This window comes from Typopeltis vanoorti, chromosome 10 (assembly GCF_054136105.1).
Source record: "Typopeltis vanoorti isolate ZY-2024b chromosome 10, IOZ_Tvanoo_1.0, whole genome shotgun sequence".
NCBI classification, from domain to species: Eukaryota; Metazoa; Arthropoda; class Arachnida; order Uropygi; family Thelyphonidae; genus Typopeltis; species Typopeltis vanoorti.
Window position 1 is genome coordinate 54,049,230 of NC_143558.1, and position 21,233 is coordinate 54,070,462.

General features: G+C 33.8%; 1 protein-coding gene across 1 annotated transcript in view; it reads right to left on the reverse strand.

Annotated features, from left to right (window-relative positions):
• The window catches only part of Srp54k (signal recognition particle 54k), a 197,087-nt gene that overhangs the window by 55,150 nt on the left and 120,704 nt on the right, over nucleotides 1-21,233 (reverse strand). Inside the window, exon 9 of the mRNA XM_090399586.1 lies at nucleotides 15,985-16,085. Coding sequence (XP_090255712.1) covers nucleotides 15,985-16,085 — 101 coding nt within the window. The remainder of the gene's footprint in view (nucleotides 1-15,984; nucleotides 16,086-21,233) is intronic.

Sequence of the window (21,233 nt, forward strand, 5' to 3'; positions counted from 1 at the left end):
CATGAATTGTACACATCTTCATGTTGCAATGTGTCCTGAACTTGTGCTTTACTCAAAGTTTTTCCAAAAAATTTAATATATTTCCTACTCTACTGTTTATTCTAAAAAATTGTTTCACTTCTTCCTTGGAATCTTCTGTGAGACAGTAGACACAAATAAGTCTCACTGCATAATTCCCATTATGTTTGCCAACACAAACCCACTTGATACTGAATGTCATTTGAGAAGATTATCCTCATGTTTGGTGTTTAATACTATAGCTATTCCTTTGTTTCCCTGATCATTACTGTCAAAATATAGCATCTTATATTTGTTATTTAGAAGATTTCACATCTTTATCTTTTGTTTTACAAATGCCAATTATGTTGAACGTCTACATAATTAATTTTTTCATTGATATTTCTTGCAATGTTGGTGCCTACCCTACCCTGAATTCTGCTGTCAAGTTGGAGTTTCAGCCAGTAACTGACTTTTCACTGTATGTTCTGGTTCCCTGAGGAAAGTAAAAGAAGCCTTGATTAATCAGGCAGTCCCAGTGAGCATGACATTTAATCTTTTTTGTATTACCATTTTTTTTGGTTTAAGTCAATATTCAGTATCTGAATCAATATTTATGAACAGGGTGTTTGTAAGTATTCATCTAGTTCTGGTGTTTCTAAGAGTTGCTTTAAACCACTTATTACTTTTTTTCTAGGCTTGCACATGTAGAACTTTTTCAATGACTTCAAAAAGGATAAATATACATATCACAATCAACCATATTTACATATATCAAAACACATTTCAACACAAATAATTTATTTCCTCCCCTTCGTATGTGTCTATATTATATTTAAGAAATATTTCCAGTGTATCCCCAGAATGCATTAAAATATCACAAGTATTAGACAGTGAAGAAACAAACTACAGCCAAACATTGCTCAGTCAGTCAAGCTTTGTCAGGGTCAGGAGAGAGAGAGAGAGAGACAAACTTCCAAAAAGAGTTCTTATGATGAAATACCTAGTGGCAGTCTGCAGAATTCAATTCCATAACACAATATAAAAAGTATAATAAAGTTAGTTTAATCCTTTATCCAAGTGTGAGCAAATAAAGTTTGCACCTGAAAATATCTTCAGGACTGAATATGGCGTTGTACTACCTTACTGGGGTAAGGTAGTACAACACCGGGCAACTCATAGCAAAGGTGGACCAAGCTAGCATCACTCCTATACCAGTATCTCCCATAATGCAAAACACATCTCCTTGGGGATATGTATAATGTTATGCATTAAGGGATTGGCCACTACCCAGACTAGTTTCGACCTTTATTGAGGTCTCTTCAGTGGGAGCCAGGCTCAGAGGTGGAGATACCAGGCAGAAGCAATAGCAAGGTCATCTTTACCTATAGGAGTTGCCAAAAGGTGTGCCCTTTTTTTATTAAATTACTCTGGATTTAGAGACTTTCAACAATATAAAAAGAATCAAGAACACATGAAAGAAAATAAAAGCAGATAAATATGAAAATGAACTATAGCTCCTCTGCATTTGAGTCCAAGCACACTTATCCTGTCAGATAAGAAAAACCATAACTAGCATTCTGGAGAATCTAATATTTTCTTTATTCTACATTAAAACTACACGAAGACTGACACTTTCATCATTTTGTACCTGATGTCCTTAATTCTTATTCTAAGAACATATTGTTAATAAAAGTAACAAACTAAGCATACTTATTAAGTAAAGTCCAATTTCTACAAGCAGTTTTCAGAACTAACACTTGTCTTATATCACCTCTACAATCTTACATACTTTGGTACTTATCCTAATGCATGAAATCAAAGAACATATCCAACCTATTCTTAAAAAGGAAGATAAAAAAATCTACCCTCAAACTAAAAATCTACCCTCAAACTATCAACTAATTGCCGTCACCTTAATTCTCTCCAAAATAATGGCGTCATTAAAAGCCAACTTCTTCGCCACCTAGAGGCCTGCCAGTTAGTTAATCAATGATCATCAGTATGGATTCCAACACTACAGATTCAGAGCTAATCTGTCTTAACTTACATCACGCACTACTTTACATGTCATGGGAAAGGTTTAGAGCAGTGTTTCTCAAAATGTGGTACGCATACCCCCCCCGGGGGTACGCGAAAGGTCTTCTGGAGTACATGGCAATTTTCGACTATGCATCATTAACGCATGGAATCATTATATTTCTCAACAAATAGTGCAATTAGTAGAGTGCAACTAATGAATCACATCTCCCCTCCAACAGAAACTGCTGTATAGACTCAAGCAAAACCATATGTTGCCAGTGCAACATATGGTTTTGCTTGACACCACCCCTTCGTGAACATGTTAAAACTAAGAAATATATAGTGAATGTGTTTCAGATATTATGGAATTTGGTTTAAGAGAATTAGCATTTCAACTCAACTGTTGAAATACTAATTGGTCTTTGGTTCACGCGATCTTTTGTTAATACCGCACCAATCATATGCACTTCTTCATAGCTGCTCTACATATCTCAAGTCTTGTAAATTACTGGTTTAAATATTGCAAATATAAGTAGCTGTAAGCAGCAAGAAAACATTGATATTGCATCTGGATCAAATGAAATTGATAAGGGTATGTCATCTGACATCTCTAGAGAACCATCTAGGAAGAAAATCAAAAATCTTCGTATGATATGAATTACTTGAAATGTTTATTTTCATGGACAGGGAATGAAGAGGAACCTATTCCAAATTTTGTTCTATTAAAAATAAATCATACTTTGTGTTTCCATGAACATATAAATTCAAATAAAATAGACATTTACAATGAAATATACTTTATTTATTTATCATTTGATAAGGGGTTACTTGTTAATAATGAAAATTTAAGAAAGGGTATGCGGATATCTGAAGTTTGAGAATTCTTTTTTCAATAATGAAAAAATGTTTCTCAATTTGATTATTGAGAAACTTTTTTTCTCAATAATCATGAATTTAGGCTTAGGTGCTTTAGAACTTGTGTTGACCATTTAATAGAAAACAGAATGAATTAAGCAACAGTTTAATGCTTCCAATATTTAATCTCTGTCACATCTTCAGGAGTACAATATAATCTATATATATAATACAACACACAGTACACACAAGCAACACAAAGTAAAGTGAAGCGAAACTTAGTAGAATAAAGTATAGATGCCTAGCTAGGAAAGATATCCTCTGTGGGCATTAGAAAAATGCCCAGGTTGTAATTTAGAATGCCTAAGAACTACTGTTTACCACGCTTTGGAAATTTAATGCAAACGCTGATGTGTTAAACGTCCATAGATGCATGTTGAACTTCCAAATATATCTGAAGAATAATTCTTGGACATGGAGTTAACATAAACTTCTTACTAAATTCACAGGGGGTGCCTTTCCTATCTAGGACTCTAGTCTACTAAGTTTCACTTCAGTTTGTGAGTGTGTGGGGGTTACAATTTATATTGCATCCCCGGAAGATGTGTCTGTAGAGTCAAAATAATGGAAACATTAAACTATTTTATATACAATGAAGTATGTTCAAATATGAATGTCAGTTCAAAGAATGTTCTGAACCTTCTTACATCATTTACATCTTAATCACCATAATGTACTATCCATTTTCAAAATTTGGGAAATGAGACTTTCTGAATCTTAACCCTCCCCCCCCCCCCACACACACACAGTTAAGTTCTTAATAATGTTATTAATTTTAAACCTGGTACATGTGTAACTGTTTAAAGAAATATAACCACTTTAACAACATGTAGCTATAGTCTATTGCTTGAATTTCCCACTATTCTCTTAGTTTTAATGCAATGGCAATGTTCTGTAATATGCAAAACAAAGTATCTATTAAATAATGTTCACTTGATTCAACAGTATCCTTTTTCACTATGGTCACATTTTTTCCTTTTAATATGGAAATCCTACAGGTTCTTTAGATTTACTGTAACTATATATTATTATTATTATGTGGATTTTTCATATATGTATGCGGGTTTTTCATCCCGCATACAGACAAATCAGAACACACACAATTTACAGACAAAAAATACTACTTGTGGTGGGCAATAGATAGCGTTGATGGAGATGATTGGTAATAGAGGTTTGGTGTAGTGATGGAGACAGTTGTATAGTGGGTGTCCTCCAACGATGAGTCTTTGGACCTGTTGGAGGTGTCACGAATAATAATAATAATAATATATCAAACAACTAAAATGTCACAAACAAATATACATACACTTTGCATATAAGCAGTGTATTACAACAAAGCAACAATTCTATCCTGCACTGAAAGTTAGGTGAATTGATGAAATTTATTGCACATATACTGCCAGAATTCACAATCAGATTAAAAAATATTTAGCGACCTTTGGTCAAATGGTCAGAAGAAGAGACTACTTAAAGGTCAAAGCTAGATAACTGGAAGATGATTGAAGAAAATGGAGAACCAACCAGGGCTTCTGACCTAATGTCCAATACTCACCTTTTGAACCCTTATTAGCAGGAACCTAGATACTAAACAAATGAGTGCGGGCTGGCAACTTGAGATTTAGCTACTGTTAAATTCTGAATGAAAGAGAATTTATTTCATAATTATTTCATTCAGATTTAATGAATAACATTCCCGGAGCTAATAATTGTGCATCAGAAAGCTGAATGTAAATTACCGACACCGTGTATATTTCAAGTATTTTTCTCTATCCATTTTACTGTTGTTGGTCATTGTTAAATTTACGAGAAGTTAAAAGTATGTGAACCTTGTGTTAATGTGTAACTATCTGAGTCATAATGCAAGCTAGGTAATTGGATTAAGCATTGAAGACCTGAGGCGAACACGTGCACCAGAGTTGAATAGCACGCAGAGGTTTCCGGCAAAGCACACTGGGTGAAGTGGCAGTACTGGGTGCTGGATTAGTTAGTTAGTTAGGTGACGAGAGCAAAAAAGGAGAAGAACGTGACGTAGGAAGAAAAACATCACACCTCGGATATACAGAGCTTGGCAGTGCCAGCTCGGGACCTTTTTCCTTTCTCTTCGTTCTACGGATTCAAGTTCCAGGATTTCCGAGGAAGGTTGCAGGAGCGTGCGGACATGTAGTGAGGCAGCCCACCGGTCAATCAGCAGTTCAGCGAGTACAGACTTCGGCCTTGCAGAAGACACAGCGCAGACCGACAAGTTATGCTGAACCACTCGATCTGATAGTGGCAGGCTAGAATGGCTTACATCGAAGGAAGTGAACCATGTTCAAACCCACCAGTTGGTTCCTTCAGATAAAATCAAGCAGACACATGATCACCGAGACGAAAGCACTCAATAGACGAATAAGAAGAAGTATTTCTGGAGTCCCTGGTAATGTTAAAATTTTGTTCTATTAAGCTTAAGTTCTAAGAGGGATTATTTGTGTTCGTGCAAGGAACTTTCTAGTTAATCAAGTTACATTAAAGGAAAGGACTTCAGGACTGAAGCAAGGAGAAAAAGGGGAACCGTATGTTCTAGAAAAGGTTGTATAGGAACTTGTGTATGCTTTATGGTGTACTTAGTCTGATAATTCATTAAGCCTCAGGAAGTGTTGATTCCAACTAGAATGTTAAGCTACAAGTTGGAACTCTTATTTAGTTTCAATTGAGATTTTGAGAAATATAATGTAATGTTAAGGGCGAATTTGTATTACTTAACTGAATTCAATCTGAAAGATAGTTTTGATTTTTAATCAGAAATTAATGATACCTTTACTAATGATTTGATAAATAAATGTCTTTTTTTGTCAATCTAACAACTTACCTGATTTTAATGCTATTGCACCGCCCATAAAAGCCAGAACCAGTGCAGAGGTTAAGACATAAGGGTAACCACGACTGCAAATTAAATATAAGTTTTGTATGATTTAAGTACTCAGCGAACTAATCAAGGAATTAATTAGTAGTGCACATTTCTGGATGCTAATTCTCTGATAGTGAGTTATTCTCTTGTCTAGAATTTAGGATGGCGCAGCATAAAAATATAAATTTTTCCTAAAATCCCTTTGTCTTTCAAACTTTGTACACTCATCATTGGATTAACTAGTGACCTAGAGTTGATAGTGCGACTGCATAGTAGAAGATTGATAAATCAATCAACACAACTAAGATTGATCAGCAAACACAATAACTGCAAAGTTATAGTAGTAAGACTTATACGTTGGTTAGACATAACTGGTAATTAATTTACGGAATTGACAACGCATATAAAGTAAATAAATTAAAGATAACTTTAATGAATCACTTCTATATTTCAGCAATGTCACATTGCCATCTTCGGGAACATAAAGATATGGTATGTGCACTAAGGAACTAACAAAGCAAATGAGGAAGAAAATAAGAACTAATTTTGTTCCTAAAGTCCTAATGGTGCCCTCTTGCTCAGATTAATCTGCTCAGATGACAAGGCCCTGACTATGGAACTAAACCACATCCTCAACACTTTCTTAGCCAATGGCTACAACCCCAAAAAAATCCAAAAAATACTAAAACCTGTAAACCACAACCCCCCTCCCCCCTCCACAATAAAGACTACACCAAGTCTATCACTATCTCCTACATCCAGGGCACCTCTGAAAAAATAACTAATATCCTCAAAAAATATGACCTTACTTCCTGTTACAGACCATATAAAAAGTTGGCGTCCCTTATCCACTCTACCAAAGACCAACCACTTCCCCTAGACCTACCTGGTGTATACCAGGTCCCTTGCAGCTGCAAATTGTCCTACTTTGGCCAAACAGGCAGAACAACAAATATCAGGATTTCAGAACACCAAGACTACATCCGGTTTCACCAGTACAGCCGCTCTGGACTGGCAGACCATGCCTTAGATACCCACCATAAAATTCATTGGAAGAAGACAAAAATAATCCATCGCAGCAAATTTAAATACGAAAGACTATTCAAAGAATCTTCAGCAGCTCTAAAAAACTTTCCTAACCTCTACAAATTTGGGTGCATGAAACTGCCCCAAATTTGGGAGACTTTTATTTTGAGAACTTCAGCCCAACGGCCAAGACTACCAAATTAGCCCGCAAGAGGGCACCATTAGGACTTTAGGAACAAAATTAGTTCTTATTTTCTTCCTCATTTGCTTTGTTAGTTCCTTAGTGCACATACCATATCTTTATGTTCCCGAAGATGGCAATGTGACATTGCTGAAATATAGAAGTGATTCATTAAAGTTATCTTTAATTTATTTACTTTATATGCGTTGTCAATTCCGTAAATTAATTACCAGTTATGCAAAGTTATAGTTAATGATATAAAAATAGAAAAACTTATAATTATAAAAGACAAAATAAGGAAGTATTACACTACCAAACTGTATTCCAATAGGTTTAAATCAGAAGATAATGATGGTACAAGAAGATGAAATGTCATGCTGGCTGATGTATTGTCTGGTTAAACAAGGTCACTTATATTTTTGCCAGGAAACTAGGACAATCAGTGAAAAGTCAGCTACTGCAGCAAACTCCAACCCATATCAACAAAATTTAAGATAAGCAACATTAATGTAAGAAGTATCAATGGAAAAGAAGTAGAACAGATGGAACAATTAGAGCAGCCATGTTAATATAACTACAGTTACTGAAATGAAGAAAAAAAGAAGTGATATTTTAAACAACTACAAGATGTTACATGCAGGCAATAATGATCATGGAAAGGTAGAAGTAGCTATATTATTCAACACTAAATACACCAATATCTTTTAAATGGCAGAAGGCAGACAATTTCAAGTAGAGTGATGTGGACAAGCATCAAAATGGAGAATTGGACAGTACACTTATTTGTGCCTCTGGACCGGACCTATAGAAGGCTCTGCAATTTTTCAAATCATTAGAAAATGCAGCTGAAACAGAGAAAGTTGTTCCTTTTAGGAGATCTAAATAGCACAGTAGGAAATGAATGCCAGACCTACAGAAATGCTTTGAGAAAATTTGGAGAAAAGAACAGAGCTAATAATAAAGGTTAAGTACCTCAGGGATTTCAATGTTCAAGATATGAAGCAGCCATTATTAATACCATGTTCCATCAAAATATGCACAAATATATATATATATATATATATATATATATATATATATATAGAGAGAGAGAGAGAGAGAGAGAGAGAGAGAGAGAAACACAAGAAATAATCAAGTCTCATTGACTATGTTATTGTTGATAGTAATTTCTTCATACCGGTTAAGGACACAAGAGTATACTGAGGATATGAAATAGCAAGTGATCGCTATCTAGTTTTAACTAAGACAAAAATGGAAAAAAATCAAAGTAGAACAGTTTTCAAAGGTGAATTGTAGATTCAAATATACAGATATTATTAATTTTTTTCTTGAATAATCTGAAAAAAAACATCTATTACTTTCGAAGAGACATATGGTGAAGTTGTTTGCAAGGAGAGAAAAACCAGGACTTCATGGTGGACTCAGGAAGATGGAAAAGAAGAAAGTATATTGAAAATTCCTGGACAAGTAAGTTCAGATCATTTGTTTAGCTAACTTGGAAAGCACTAACATTAGATTCAGTTTTGTATTCTAACATGGTAATTCACTAGACAGTATGCTAGACTGAGGGAAATAATGATGAAAACATCACTCCTGCTGAAAGAAAAAGAAAAGCAGGCTTTACTCTGGAATTCAAACATGGATTTTTTTTGCTACTTGCCTCCAGTAAGCAACTGTTGGTATTATATTAGATCAAGAAACTCTTCCATCACTGAGGTTGGCCTCAGTGATGGAAGTATAGCTGAGGTTGGCCTTTCCTTAGGGGAGAGAGCATAAAGCGGCATCTTGATCCCCGCTTGTGTTAATTTGCTCCATATAGTTTCATCTAATGTGATGGTCAATGCTTGTTGGGATTGGATATCATCAGGGTTACCTCACATGCCAATATGACAGCTTAGACAAATGAATTGATTATTGTAGACTAACTGGATTTGACTAAAGTTTAGTATACACACCACACCTGTATGATAGTTCCTTTCCCTGTTTTAGACTTTGAGGTTTAGCACAAGACCAATATAATCATGAGATCTTAGTTTTCTCAAGAATAATGGCTATACCCACCTTTTATTTATCCTTATAAAATGTGATTGTATTGTTCATTGAACATGTGATCATATCTAGTATACGACGGTGGTCTGAAAAGTTCTTGGCCTCGACCATAGATTATTATTTATTTCGGGCAACTCCAAGGAGTCGACAAACTCATTGAGGCAACACTATCGGCAAGATTTTTTTTTCCAAGTTGGTACATCTGTTATAAGCATCCATGTGAAATTGAGTCATTCTATCAAGTAGTTTGTTTTATACAGCTATCTGAATCAAAAGTGTTGTCTGTATCCTTGAAATGGATAAAATTCAGTATTGTGTGGTTATAAAATTCTTTGTAAAAGAAGGTTTAATGCCAAAAAAATTTCATTCAAAGTTCATAAAAGTTTATGGGCACTCACTCCTCTCCCTCGTTTTTGACAATTAAGAAATGGGCTGCTTTAAATTTGGCCATACCAGCCTTGAAGATGATCCACATGAAGGACATCCAAAAAGTGTAACACCACCACAAATCATTGATCAATTGCATAATATGGTATTGGATGACTGGTGAGTCAAAGTGCATGAAATTGCTGAGACTATAGGCATTTCAAAAGAAGGATATATTTTGCATGAAATGCATATGAAAAAGCTTTGTGCAAGATGGGTGCCGTGCTTGCTCAGAGCAGATGAAAAATGCACTCGCATGAAAATCTCTGAAACAGTTACTGTGCTTGGAGTGGTATAACAAGAATAAAACTGATTTTGTGCATTGATTTATTATTATGGATGAGACTTGGATTCACCATTACACACCAGAATCTAAACAGCTATTAAAACAGTGGACAGAAGCTGGCTGTTCAGCGCCAAAGAAGATAAAGTCGGTTCCATCAGCAGGAAAGGTCATGGCATCGGTGTTTTGGGATGCTAAAGGCATTTTGTTTATTTTGAAAAGGATAAAACAATAACTGGGGAACATTATTCTGATCTTTTAACAGACTAGAAGAAAAAATTCGTGAGACAAGACCTGGTTTGCAGAAGAAAAAAATCATCTTTTGTCAGGACAATGCACCTGCACACAAAGGTGTTTGGGCAATGGGAAAATTAAGACATCTGCACTATGAATTGTTGGAACATCCACCCTATTTCCGATTTGGCTCCCTCTGTTTTCTATCTCTTTCCAAAACTAAAAATCTTCCTCACTGGTCAGCATTTTTCTTTGAATCAAGAGGTGATTGCAGCTGTAGAGGGGTATTTTGCAGATCTTACTGAGAACCACTACAGGTATTGGATAATGGCACTGCAGCATAGCTGGAATAAATGTATTAGTTTTAAGGGAGATTATGTTGAAAAATAGAAATAATTTAGAAATTATAAATTCGTTTTTTCATTGTTAGGCTGATAACTTTTCAGATCACCCTCGTACAATAGTCAATCATGTGAACTGTACACTGCTCACATAAAATACTGAATTGTGTATAGATAGAGAAGAGCTGATGAGTAAATTTGCAGCTGGGACTTCAGTATATGTGTACACATGAAACTTTTTTCTTTTCTTTTTTTGACATTTCCACCCATGAAACATACTGAACCTAATTAGTTTTGTACTCTAAATGGACTAGAGGCTAGTAATACCTCAGCTCTGCCTTGAGACAAAGTATGGTTCTTTCCCAAGCCATTTGTCTTGCTTATGCCTCCAATAAGTAGGAGCATGGTAATCAAACACTGAACAATGAAAATCATCTACTGCTTTATGATTATACACAGACATACATGTACAATGAGATTTAAACCAACAGACTGTAAAAATGGAGATGGCATTCACTTAGTCTTGATTAAAACAACAAACCAGGCAGGTAACACCTTTCTTTTTTTTTGGACTGTTCTTTCTGAAGGTTTGTGCTCCAGAATTTACTTCAGTTCTGTGCTGCTATTTTATTCTGTCATGTTCTATAGCTTGGAAACTAGCTTTCACATTCCCATTGGTTAAAAGAAGTGATAAATCCTTAGCATCAAATGACTATGACTGTTCAACTTCTCTTACACCTCAATGCTTTGACATAATAAAAAAAAAGCTTAAAAATATCTTTCTATACTTCCACCTAGAAACTTATGGACTAATAAATGATCACCAGTATGAATTGCACCACTGTCAATCACAATGGAACCTTTTTCGTATGTCACACAACTGTGAACAAATTTCAAGGAAATGTTTAGTGGTTGCTCATATTTGTACAGCATATTAAAACGACATTGGACTACATTCAGAAGCTTATTAAATAACCTCCTATCACACAGTCTATCTTCTGACTTCAGTATCTGGGTTTTCAGCTTCTCTCTGATTACACATGATAGTGGATGGATCTTTATTTTGAAACTTTGCAACTAACACAAGGTAAAGAACACAGAGTTGTGTTCTTTCACCTATTCTCTTCCTTCTACATATCAATAGCCTTCTCCAGTTGACTATAAATAAAATGTAGTACACAGTGTTGCCAATCATACATTGCACTCTTCTTTCTATTTCACAAACACTGCACCTACACAAATCAACAATACTCCAGAATATCAACTTTTACAAATCCAAATTCTGATCAACAACCTATTATTCAATGCTAGTAAAATTCAATCAAAGACATACAGTTTTTGCTGCTTGCATTTTCTACAAATGTTGGTCACTCGAGTTGGCTTTGGTAACTCTACAATGTTTTAAATATACGTCTAGAATGTTTTTTGTCCATTCATGTTGAAACAGGCAGCAGCTATTTAACACTCCTTCACAATTCAACTCCAAACTCAGAAGAACGTTTTTACTCTTTTTATTCATTCCTTCTATTATCTTACAAAACAGCCCCACACCCACCCCACATAGCACAAATAGAAAAAGGAATTAGAAATCTACCGGACAACACGGCAGATCTTATCCGTATAGAAAGTACAGCTTTACTATTAAAAAGCAGATTACCTCGTAGGAACTTACCTTACAATGAATACGTTTGCCTTAAAAATTTAAAGGATGACAAAAATATTGTCATAATAAAAGCTGATAAAGGCAATGCAACTGTCGTTTTAAATGCTACAGAATATGATAACAAAATGAAAAGTCTCCTGGAAGATACAAACACCTACAGACCCATAGACAGAGATCTGACTTGGCCTACACACAAAAAAACAAACGATCTAATAAAAAAAGTGCCTCTCTGGACAGAAGAACTTAAAAAATGCTTACAATCAAAACATCCTTTGATACCAAGAATATATGGTGTTCCAAAGATCCACAAGACAGATATACCTTTAAGACCAATAGTAGATGGAAGAGATTCACCGACTTCCAACTTGGCGAAATACCTCACCAACATGATCTCACAACATATAGGAAAAACATCTTCCTTCATAAAAAATAGTAAACATTTCATAGAAAAAGTGAAAGATATACATATTGGTCCAACAGACATCTTAGCAAGTCTCGACATTATCAGTTTGTTTACAAATGTCCCGAGACAAGAAATTTTGAATCTCCTAGAAGACCTCTTCCCTCCGGACATCTTGAATCTTTTTAAACATTGTATAAACAATACTTTTTTCACCTATAAAGATAGAATCTGGGAACAAAAAGAAGGGCTGGCTATGGGTTCATCATTATCAACGGTATTAGCAAACCTATTTATGGAAAAATTTGAAAACAATGCTCTTAAGAATTACTATAAAAAACTAAAAATATGGCTACGCTATGTGGACGATATTTTCATCATATTCAGTGGAACAACAGATGAACTTATCAATTTCAAAGATTATCTCAACAATTTGCACAACACCATAAAATTCACTTTAGAAAAATAAAAAAATAAAAAACTTCCTTTTCTGGATTTTCTATTAGAAGTTAATGAAGAAAGTAAACTCTCCTTCTCAGTATATAGGAAGCCTACAAACACTGGAAGATTTCTAAATGCAACCCCACACCACCATCCTTCACAAAAAATAAGCTTAATTAAAACTCTTCGAGACAGAGCATACAATATCTCCAACACACAAGAAAGATGTAATGAAGAACTAAAATACTTAACACAAATCCTCCAACAGAATGGATATGAAACAAAAACCATCAAGAGAATCCTTAAAATGCCTCCAGCAAACAACACAATAAAACAGGATTACAAAAATGCAATCTCGCTTCCTTATATCAAAAATGTTACAGACAAGCTAGCCAAATTGATGAACAAACACAACATAAAAGTAGCCTTCCTTCCTATGGAGAAAATCTCAAGATTCCTACATCCACCAAAACCACCTCATCATCCTCTTAAAAAACCAGGAGTCTACAAAATCCATTGTTCTTGCGGGATTTGCTACGTAGGACAGACAGGAAGATCTGGAGAAATACGCATGGCTGAACACCAAAAAGACGTACAATACAAAAGAGAACAAAAAACGGGTCTTGCTTTCCATACCACTTCCACTGGACATGATGTACTCTGGCAAAAAACGATGATGTCATACAGAGAAAACAATAGTTATATAAGAAAATTTAAAGAAGCTGCTAATATGCTAAAAAACCCAACCCAATGCAATAAAAATCAAGGTTTAATTCTCCATCAAGTGTGGTCAGCTCTAATAAAAAAATCTACCTCAACCTGAGCTCGGACTGTATGAACGAGAACAAGCACACGTGACATCATCCAGTATTGTTCAACGTGAATAAAGTTATATATCTGCATTCTGTTATTCGAGTTTTATGAATAGCCAGACGGTTATGATTTGTATTTATTAATTCTCTTGTTTAAACTTTAAGTTATACTATTTACCCCCTGAAGATGTAAATCCTACGATTTACGTAACTTGTCAGGAACTATTATTTCAGTGTTTTATAGAACTGAATAACAAAAAAATGTGGTGTAATCACCGAAATATGTCTTTTGAACCAATTAGCCACAGAAGTTTACGCCTGCGACCTAACTTCTTGTTATAGACCAATGTTTCCCAACCTTTTTGAAGTTGCGGACCCCCAGTAGCGAATGCTAATATGTTACGGACCCCCTTGTAGCAAATGTTAATTCACCACGGCCACCATAAAATTAAAATGGAAATTTTTTATATTTCATCATATCATAAAGGTGAAGTAATAAATTACAATTTTACAACACTAAATGTGTTATTTATGACAATGCAATACTGTTATAAATGGAGATATTCAGAAGAATATGAACATATCAGTTAGGCCCGGTGTTAACAACAGGTGCGAGCAACATGATAAGATAAAGTTTAATGGAAATAAACTATCCTGCGGACCCCTTTGAATTATTTGCAGACCCCCAGGGGTCCACGGACCACAGGTTGGGAAACACTGTTATAGACCATATAAAAAGTTGGAATCCATTATCCACTCGATCAAAGACCAACCACTTCCCCTAGACCTACCTGGTGTATACAAGGTCCCTTGCAGCTGTAAACTGTACTTTGGCCAAACAGGCAGGACAGCGAATATCAGGATTTCAGAACACAAAGACTACATCCGTTTCACCATTACAGCCACTCTGGGCTTGCAGACCATGCCATAGATACCCGTCATAGAATTCATTAGAAGAAAAGTAAAATAATACACTGCAGCAAGTTCAAGTACGAAAGATTATTCATGGAATCATCAACAGCTCTAAAAAACATTCCAAACCTCAACAAATTTGGGTGCATGAGACTGCCCCAAATTTGGGAGGCTTTCATCATGAGAACTTCAGCCCAATGGCTAAGACAACTGAATTAGCCGCTAGGGGGCACCATTAGGACTTTAGGAACAATATTAGTTTCTTGTCTTCTTCCTCATTTGCTTCTGTTAGTGTCTGTGTGCACATACCATATTTGTATGTTCCTGAAGATGGCATTAAAGATTCATTAAAGTTTCCTTTAATTAATAACTGTTTTATGCATTGTAAATTCCTTAAGTTAATTACCAGTTAAATAATTACCTTAAAAGCAAATGAGAAATGACCAAGTCTTCTCAGCAAATTCAAGAATACAAGTACTTCTGATGAAGAACCAGTGAAAACAATATGCATAGATTTTTGGAACAGCACAAAAAAAGACAGCTAAAAGAATAAAACTTTCAGCTGAATTTTCTCTTAAATTTTCTTAAGTTATTTTATAATTCTTGAAATCTCGTCCTACAACAGGAAGGATACCAAGTCTAGATCTCCAACAAAAATCAATTCTTCATTTTACTTTACATCAATTTTCCTCTATATCAGTGGGACCACAGATACATGCATGTGAGAAGATTGTATAGTATAATTTTTCATTTTCATAATAATGGTATGAGTAATTTCAAATCATTTAAGAATTTTTTAAGAATTAAGAATTTTTAAGAATTTTTAGTTTTAAGAATTTTAAAACATGCATAAAGAGAAATTTAGTGCTAAGAAATATGAAAACACAATGTTGAGAGCACTGAGACAAAGAGGATGAAATCAAGCAAGATTTCATCTTCGAAATAATAACTATGTAATGATCTAATCAGGTCAACAATCACTGAAGGAGTATATTTTGTATTTAACAATAAGCACAAACTTCTTAAACGAATGCAACTCAAGCAGAATGCAAACCAAATTTTAGAATGGAAAATTCCATATAATTATCAGTACTTTAAATTTCATTGAAGACATCAGGAACAAAGCAGTGGAGGAATCAGAATCCCAGAATTCCCTAACAAGGATCATCAAGGAAGCAGAACTGACAGAAAGAAAAAAAATATTCTTATTAGAGATCTACACACACAGATCTGGAAATGAATTCAGATTATACCCAGAACTAATCAGCCATGTAGCAACATACCAGATTATTATGAAGATCTAAGAAAACTGACTAGTTACTGATTGCTATTCACCGTTAATTTTTTACAAAGAATATATTCAATAAATCATAAAGTTTGGCTTAAAATACTTACCCAGAAGTTTGCTAACAAATGGATTCACTTTAAATGGCTCAAAGTCATCTATATGTTCACCCGTACCAATAAAAATTATGGGACTTTGAGTGGCTGCAACACTAGTATATATAAAATCAAGAGATTAATCTGAAAGTAATTTATATTGATTATTGAAACAATATATCACAATCAATAAGTTTTAAATTGAATACATATTATTTAAATTAATAAAACTAAAAAAGAAAATAAAAACCTCACTGAACATAGTCATAGATACCTACCAACATATATCCTCATTGCTATGTCAAAACATGAACAGAAACACTACATGAAAGTGAATTTAAATCATTTTTCATCAAATCAAAAACCAGGGAAGTTTGCAAAATCCTCCTTCAAAGAGGATTAGCATCTTCATTTGTTGCATTATTAAATTCACATTAACTTCTACAAAAGATACGTTTACTGACAAGGGGATGGTGAAAAAATTATTACAATCAAAAATCCATTATAACCAAGACAATTATAACTGAGATAATCACTATGTGAAATAATATATCAAAACAGCTGAAGAATCAGAAAAACTTTAGGTCCTCAGTAGTGATTCACCTAAGATCTAATGTAAATGAGTTGCTATTGTAAATGAGGTTGACTGAAGTTGTGATGGCAAAACCAATGGTATAAGGGTATAATTCAAAAATACTCTAGCTGTTGTATATTTTGAAGTTGAACATGCAAAATAGGAAATAGGTTTACTTTAATTCATGAAAAGTGGTCTGCAAATCATAAGGAAGTGCATTTCCTATTATCTGCAATTATGCAAACAATTTGGAGCATATTTCTTTTGTTTGCATTTCTGATGCCTGCAAGATCTATCCATTAAGCAAACTGTATTAATGAATTTATTATTAAATTTATGTCTAAATGTTATTATGAAGAAAATCTGCAATAGTAAACTATTCACTATAACAAAACAATACTGTCTCTACAAGTTCTGATCTAACTGATCACTGTCATAACTACTCTACTAGCTACAGTCACCTCTCACTGGAGAAAACTTGTAGAGACAGCAGGAATATTTTTGTTAGTCAAAAAACTCTTCATAATAACATTATGTCTATAGATCTTTAGACAGGACTGTTCAGTAGTATGCTGTTAATTCCACAATGTTTTTCTGAATGTGGATATCCTTCCTAAACTAAATCCTGTATAACAATTTCAAGTTTATATATTGAAATGTTTAATTTAAATGAATATCGAAGTTCATTAATAATTTTAATAAAGATTCTGAATATCAAATTTCAGCAACATTCATTCAGCCTACACAGTACTTTTACCTGCATATGGAATAAATAGAAAAGGTAATGATAACAGGAAATACAGCCACATGTATATATTGCAAACATGAATAGCAAGTACACTAATTAGATAGAATGCTCAGAGGCATAGCTTGGGGGGGGGGGGGGGTCTTCCCCATGCGGCACTTTGAACCTTTTTGAACTTTTGCAATTAATTCTAAAATACAGTCTCGAGAACTCACTTCCAAATATTGTAATACTACTGCGAATTATTATTTTATTTATTTATTTTAGATAAAAGTTCAAGGTTATCCAAAATTGGGACTTTTGTGAAACAATACAAAGATAATAATTATATATAATTTTTTTTTACATACTACTGCGAATTTTCCTCACAATTGCAGTAAGTGTTTCTAGTTGTGAGAGGAGTTTTTCGAAATAAAATTGATTAAGAATTACCTACATTACTATGAAATAGACTTTGCCAATGTCATCGACGATTTTGCTAACAGAAAAGCAAGAAAAATAACATATTAGAATGTTGAAATTAAAGTTTTATCTCAAAAATAAAAATAGTATTTTAATTTATTTCTCTATATGTTGTTTTGACTTTGTGTAGTATTTTTGGTGTGTGTTGAGAGGGCGGCAAACTCAGGGACCGCCCCAGGCAGCAAAAGCTCTAGCTACACCACTGATAATGCTATATTATTATTTTATTTATTTATTTTAGATAAAAAGTTCAAGGTTATCCAAAATTGGGACTTTTGTGAAACAATACAAAGATAATAATTATATATAATTTTTTTTTACATAATAATTTATATGATTATTATTATTATTATTTGACATCTCCAGGGAGTCCAAGGATTCATCGAGGGAGGGCACCAGGTCTACAACTCCGTCTCCACCATTCAATCACAACTGACCACAACAACACCAACGCCATCTACCGCCTACCCCCACTGGTATTTCCACAGACAATATATGTATGGATACATATATTATACATGTTAGTGCACTGGATAAGTGAGATTTAGGAAAGAATAAACCTATTGGTTTATTCTTTCCTAGTTTTCTTGAAAGCTTTGAGGTTATAGTTGTGAAAACTCTTCATGAAGAAGGCTGTTGCTCTGAGTCAAATGGAATAAAAGAAGAAGAAAAGAGAATGTTCAGTGTAGTAAAATTAGGCTTGTGTGAGAGAGAGAGAGAGAGAGAGAGAAAGAGAATATAATACATAAGATCGTTTTCTAAAAAAACTATGTAATTAGCTTAATAATAAGAAGAACAACAACTTATAAAGTAATAATCTCAGCTCTGCTGAATCACCACTGGAAGAATATGATTTGCCTAATTTCACATATACACCTTTCATCACAGATAACCTTGCTGCTTAACTTTTTTTTTTATCTATTCATCGATAATGCTAAGTATTTTACAAATATGATAAACTATGTTATCATAGTTTATCATATTTGTAAAATTTGTATCATAGAAAAAGAAAGTTTATACCAATGTATAAACTTTCTTTTAATCAACTACCATTAACTCTTTAAGGTGCGATTTCCTTCTGAAGAAACTGCCACAGCATATCACAGTCTAAGCAACTTGAATGCAAGTAGAAACCAAATCTTAGCTGAACTGGTGATATCAAAGAAGATGTGGAAATAATGAAAATATGTAAGAGAGAGAGTTAGCTTCCCCAGCATTAATATCAAATAGTAATTAATATCAAATGTTTGATACAAACCTACCAGCTTTGGTATCAAACATATAAATACTAGAGTAGCTGTTGGAGGAAGGAATACCATTACTACACCTGCTCCAAATTCAAATGCAACTTCTGCTTGAGCTCTCAGCAATGAAACTGACATTTCATGATCTCATCTCACCAATCATTTAAACAAATGCAAATAACTGTTCACACGATGTGCAATTACCCAATGGCAATAAAAAGGCTGGGTAAATAGGAACTCATGATAATAAAGAAGCCGGCATGAAATTTTGTCATGTTGTACCATCATTCTATATTTTGGTTTAACCAATAAGATTACAATTTGGTCAGCTAAATCCCAAATTGCTAGCCCATCCTCGTCCGTTCAGTATCCAAGTAGATACCCAACAGGGTGCACCACGAGAAGGTGAGGATTGGACATTAGGTCAGAAGCGTTGGTCGGTTCTCCGCATTCCTTTAAAGGCTATGTGGAGGTCTCCTCTCAGTTATACAGCTTTGACCCTTAAGCACCCCCTCACACATTCTTGAATGTCAAATTCCTTCTCAATATCTCCATTTTTAATATGACTCTACCACTGATGCCATCTGTTCACTTTCATAATCTTTCTCAAAACTCTAATATCTGTGGCCTCTGATCTTTGATCAAGCTCTTTAATTCTAACCCAACTCTCAGATCAATAACTTAAAACCAGTTTTAAGTTATGGATTTAATTTTTCTAATTTCTCTCTTATTCCATATAAATTTATTCAACTGGCTCCCACCACAGCTTTGCTTATTCTGTTGTCTATTTCCAAATTTAATTTGCCATCTTCACTAAAAACTGTGCTTAAATAGCTGAAATATTTTATTTGTTTTATAGGTTTTCATTGAGAACGAAGTTGAAGTTTTATATGTTCCTGCCTATTTTCATAGTTTTGGTCTTTTTATTGCTGATTTTCATGCCAAATTTGTTATTCAATTTCTGATGACATAAAGTGGCATAAAGACATACATAAATATACTTGGGCAGCAAGAGGATGGAAATCAATATTAGATTAGTTCATATTAAATGAAAAGACATCAAAATTTTCACTAGATGTTAGAGTTCACAGAGGATATGAAATAAGCAGTGACCACTTCCTTGTTAAAATAAAATTAAGATTACCACATAAATGGCTACAAGTAACAAGAACAGAAAAAAAAATTGAAACATTTGTTTATAAAACTAGACTATTGAATGACACAAATGTACAATGGCTATATGAACAAAGAATTAACCAGTATCTAGATAAAATAAAACAAAATGAAGAAATAGAAATAGAATGGCTTAATATAAAAACGATACTAAATGCAGCAGCAAATGAAAGCTTAGGAAAGACCAAAAAATTCAATAAAAGAAAAAAACTGAAGATCTGGGATGATACAATCAAAGAAATAATCAAAAAGAAAAAAGAAGCCTATCACAAATGGTTAAGCAGTAAAAGATTAGAAGATGAAATAGAATATAAAAGAATAAGAGCCACAGCTAAAAGAGAAGTCAGAAAAAGACAGAGAATCATGGAATAAATTTGTTTCTAATTTAGAGCATGATTTATATAAAATAAGACCCAATGTATATATGATTTTGAAACACCTAAATGCAGATACCAAAGAAAACATAAAATTAAACACTGAATTGAAATGAGAAGAATTTCTAAATTACTACACAGAACTGTGGACAGACAAATATTTTAAAAAAGACAACTGGCAAACAATTAACGAAAATGAAAAGGAAATAACTGAAGAAGAATTAGAAATCAGCCCGAAAGAAACAAGAAACAGAAAATCACCTGGAGAAGATAAGCTAGGTTCAGAACTATATAAATACGCAGGAACAAGATTCATAGGAAGACTCTTATTATTTTTAAATAAAACTTACTCAACTGGTACCCCCCCCCCCCCCAACAGAATGGAAAAAAGCAATTGTGATTCCTATCTTTAAGAAAGGTAATAGAGATGACCCTAAAAACTATAGAGGTATCAGTATACTAAATTCATGTTACAAAATATACAGCAGAATCTTAAATAACAAACTAATGAAATATTCCAAAAACTTTATTCTAGAGGTACAAAATGGATTTAGAAAAGGACGATCATGTATAGACCCAGCCTTCTGCCTAAAATTAATAATAGAGAAAAGAAGAGAATTTAATTTAGAAACACATATTGCATTTATTGACTTTGAAAAAGCATTTAACAAAGTTAAAAGAAACATATTATT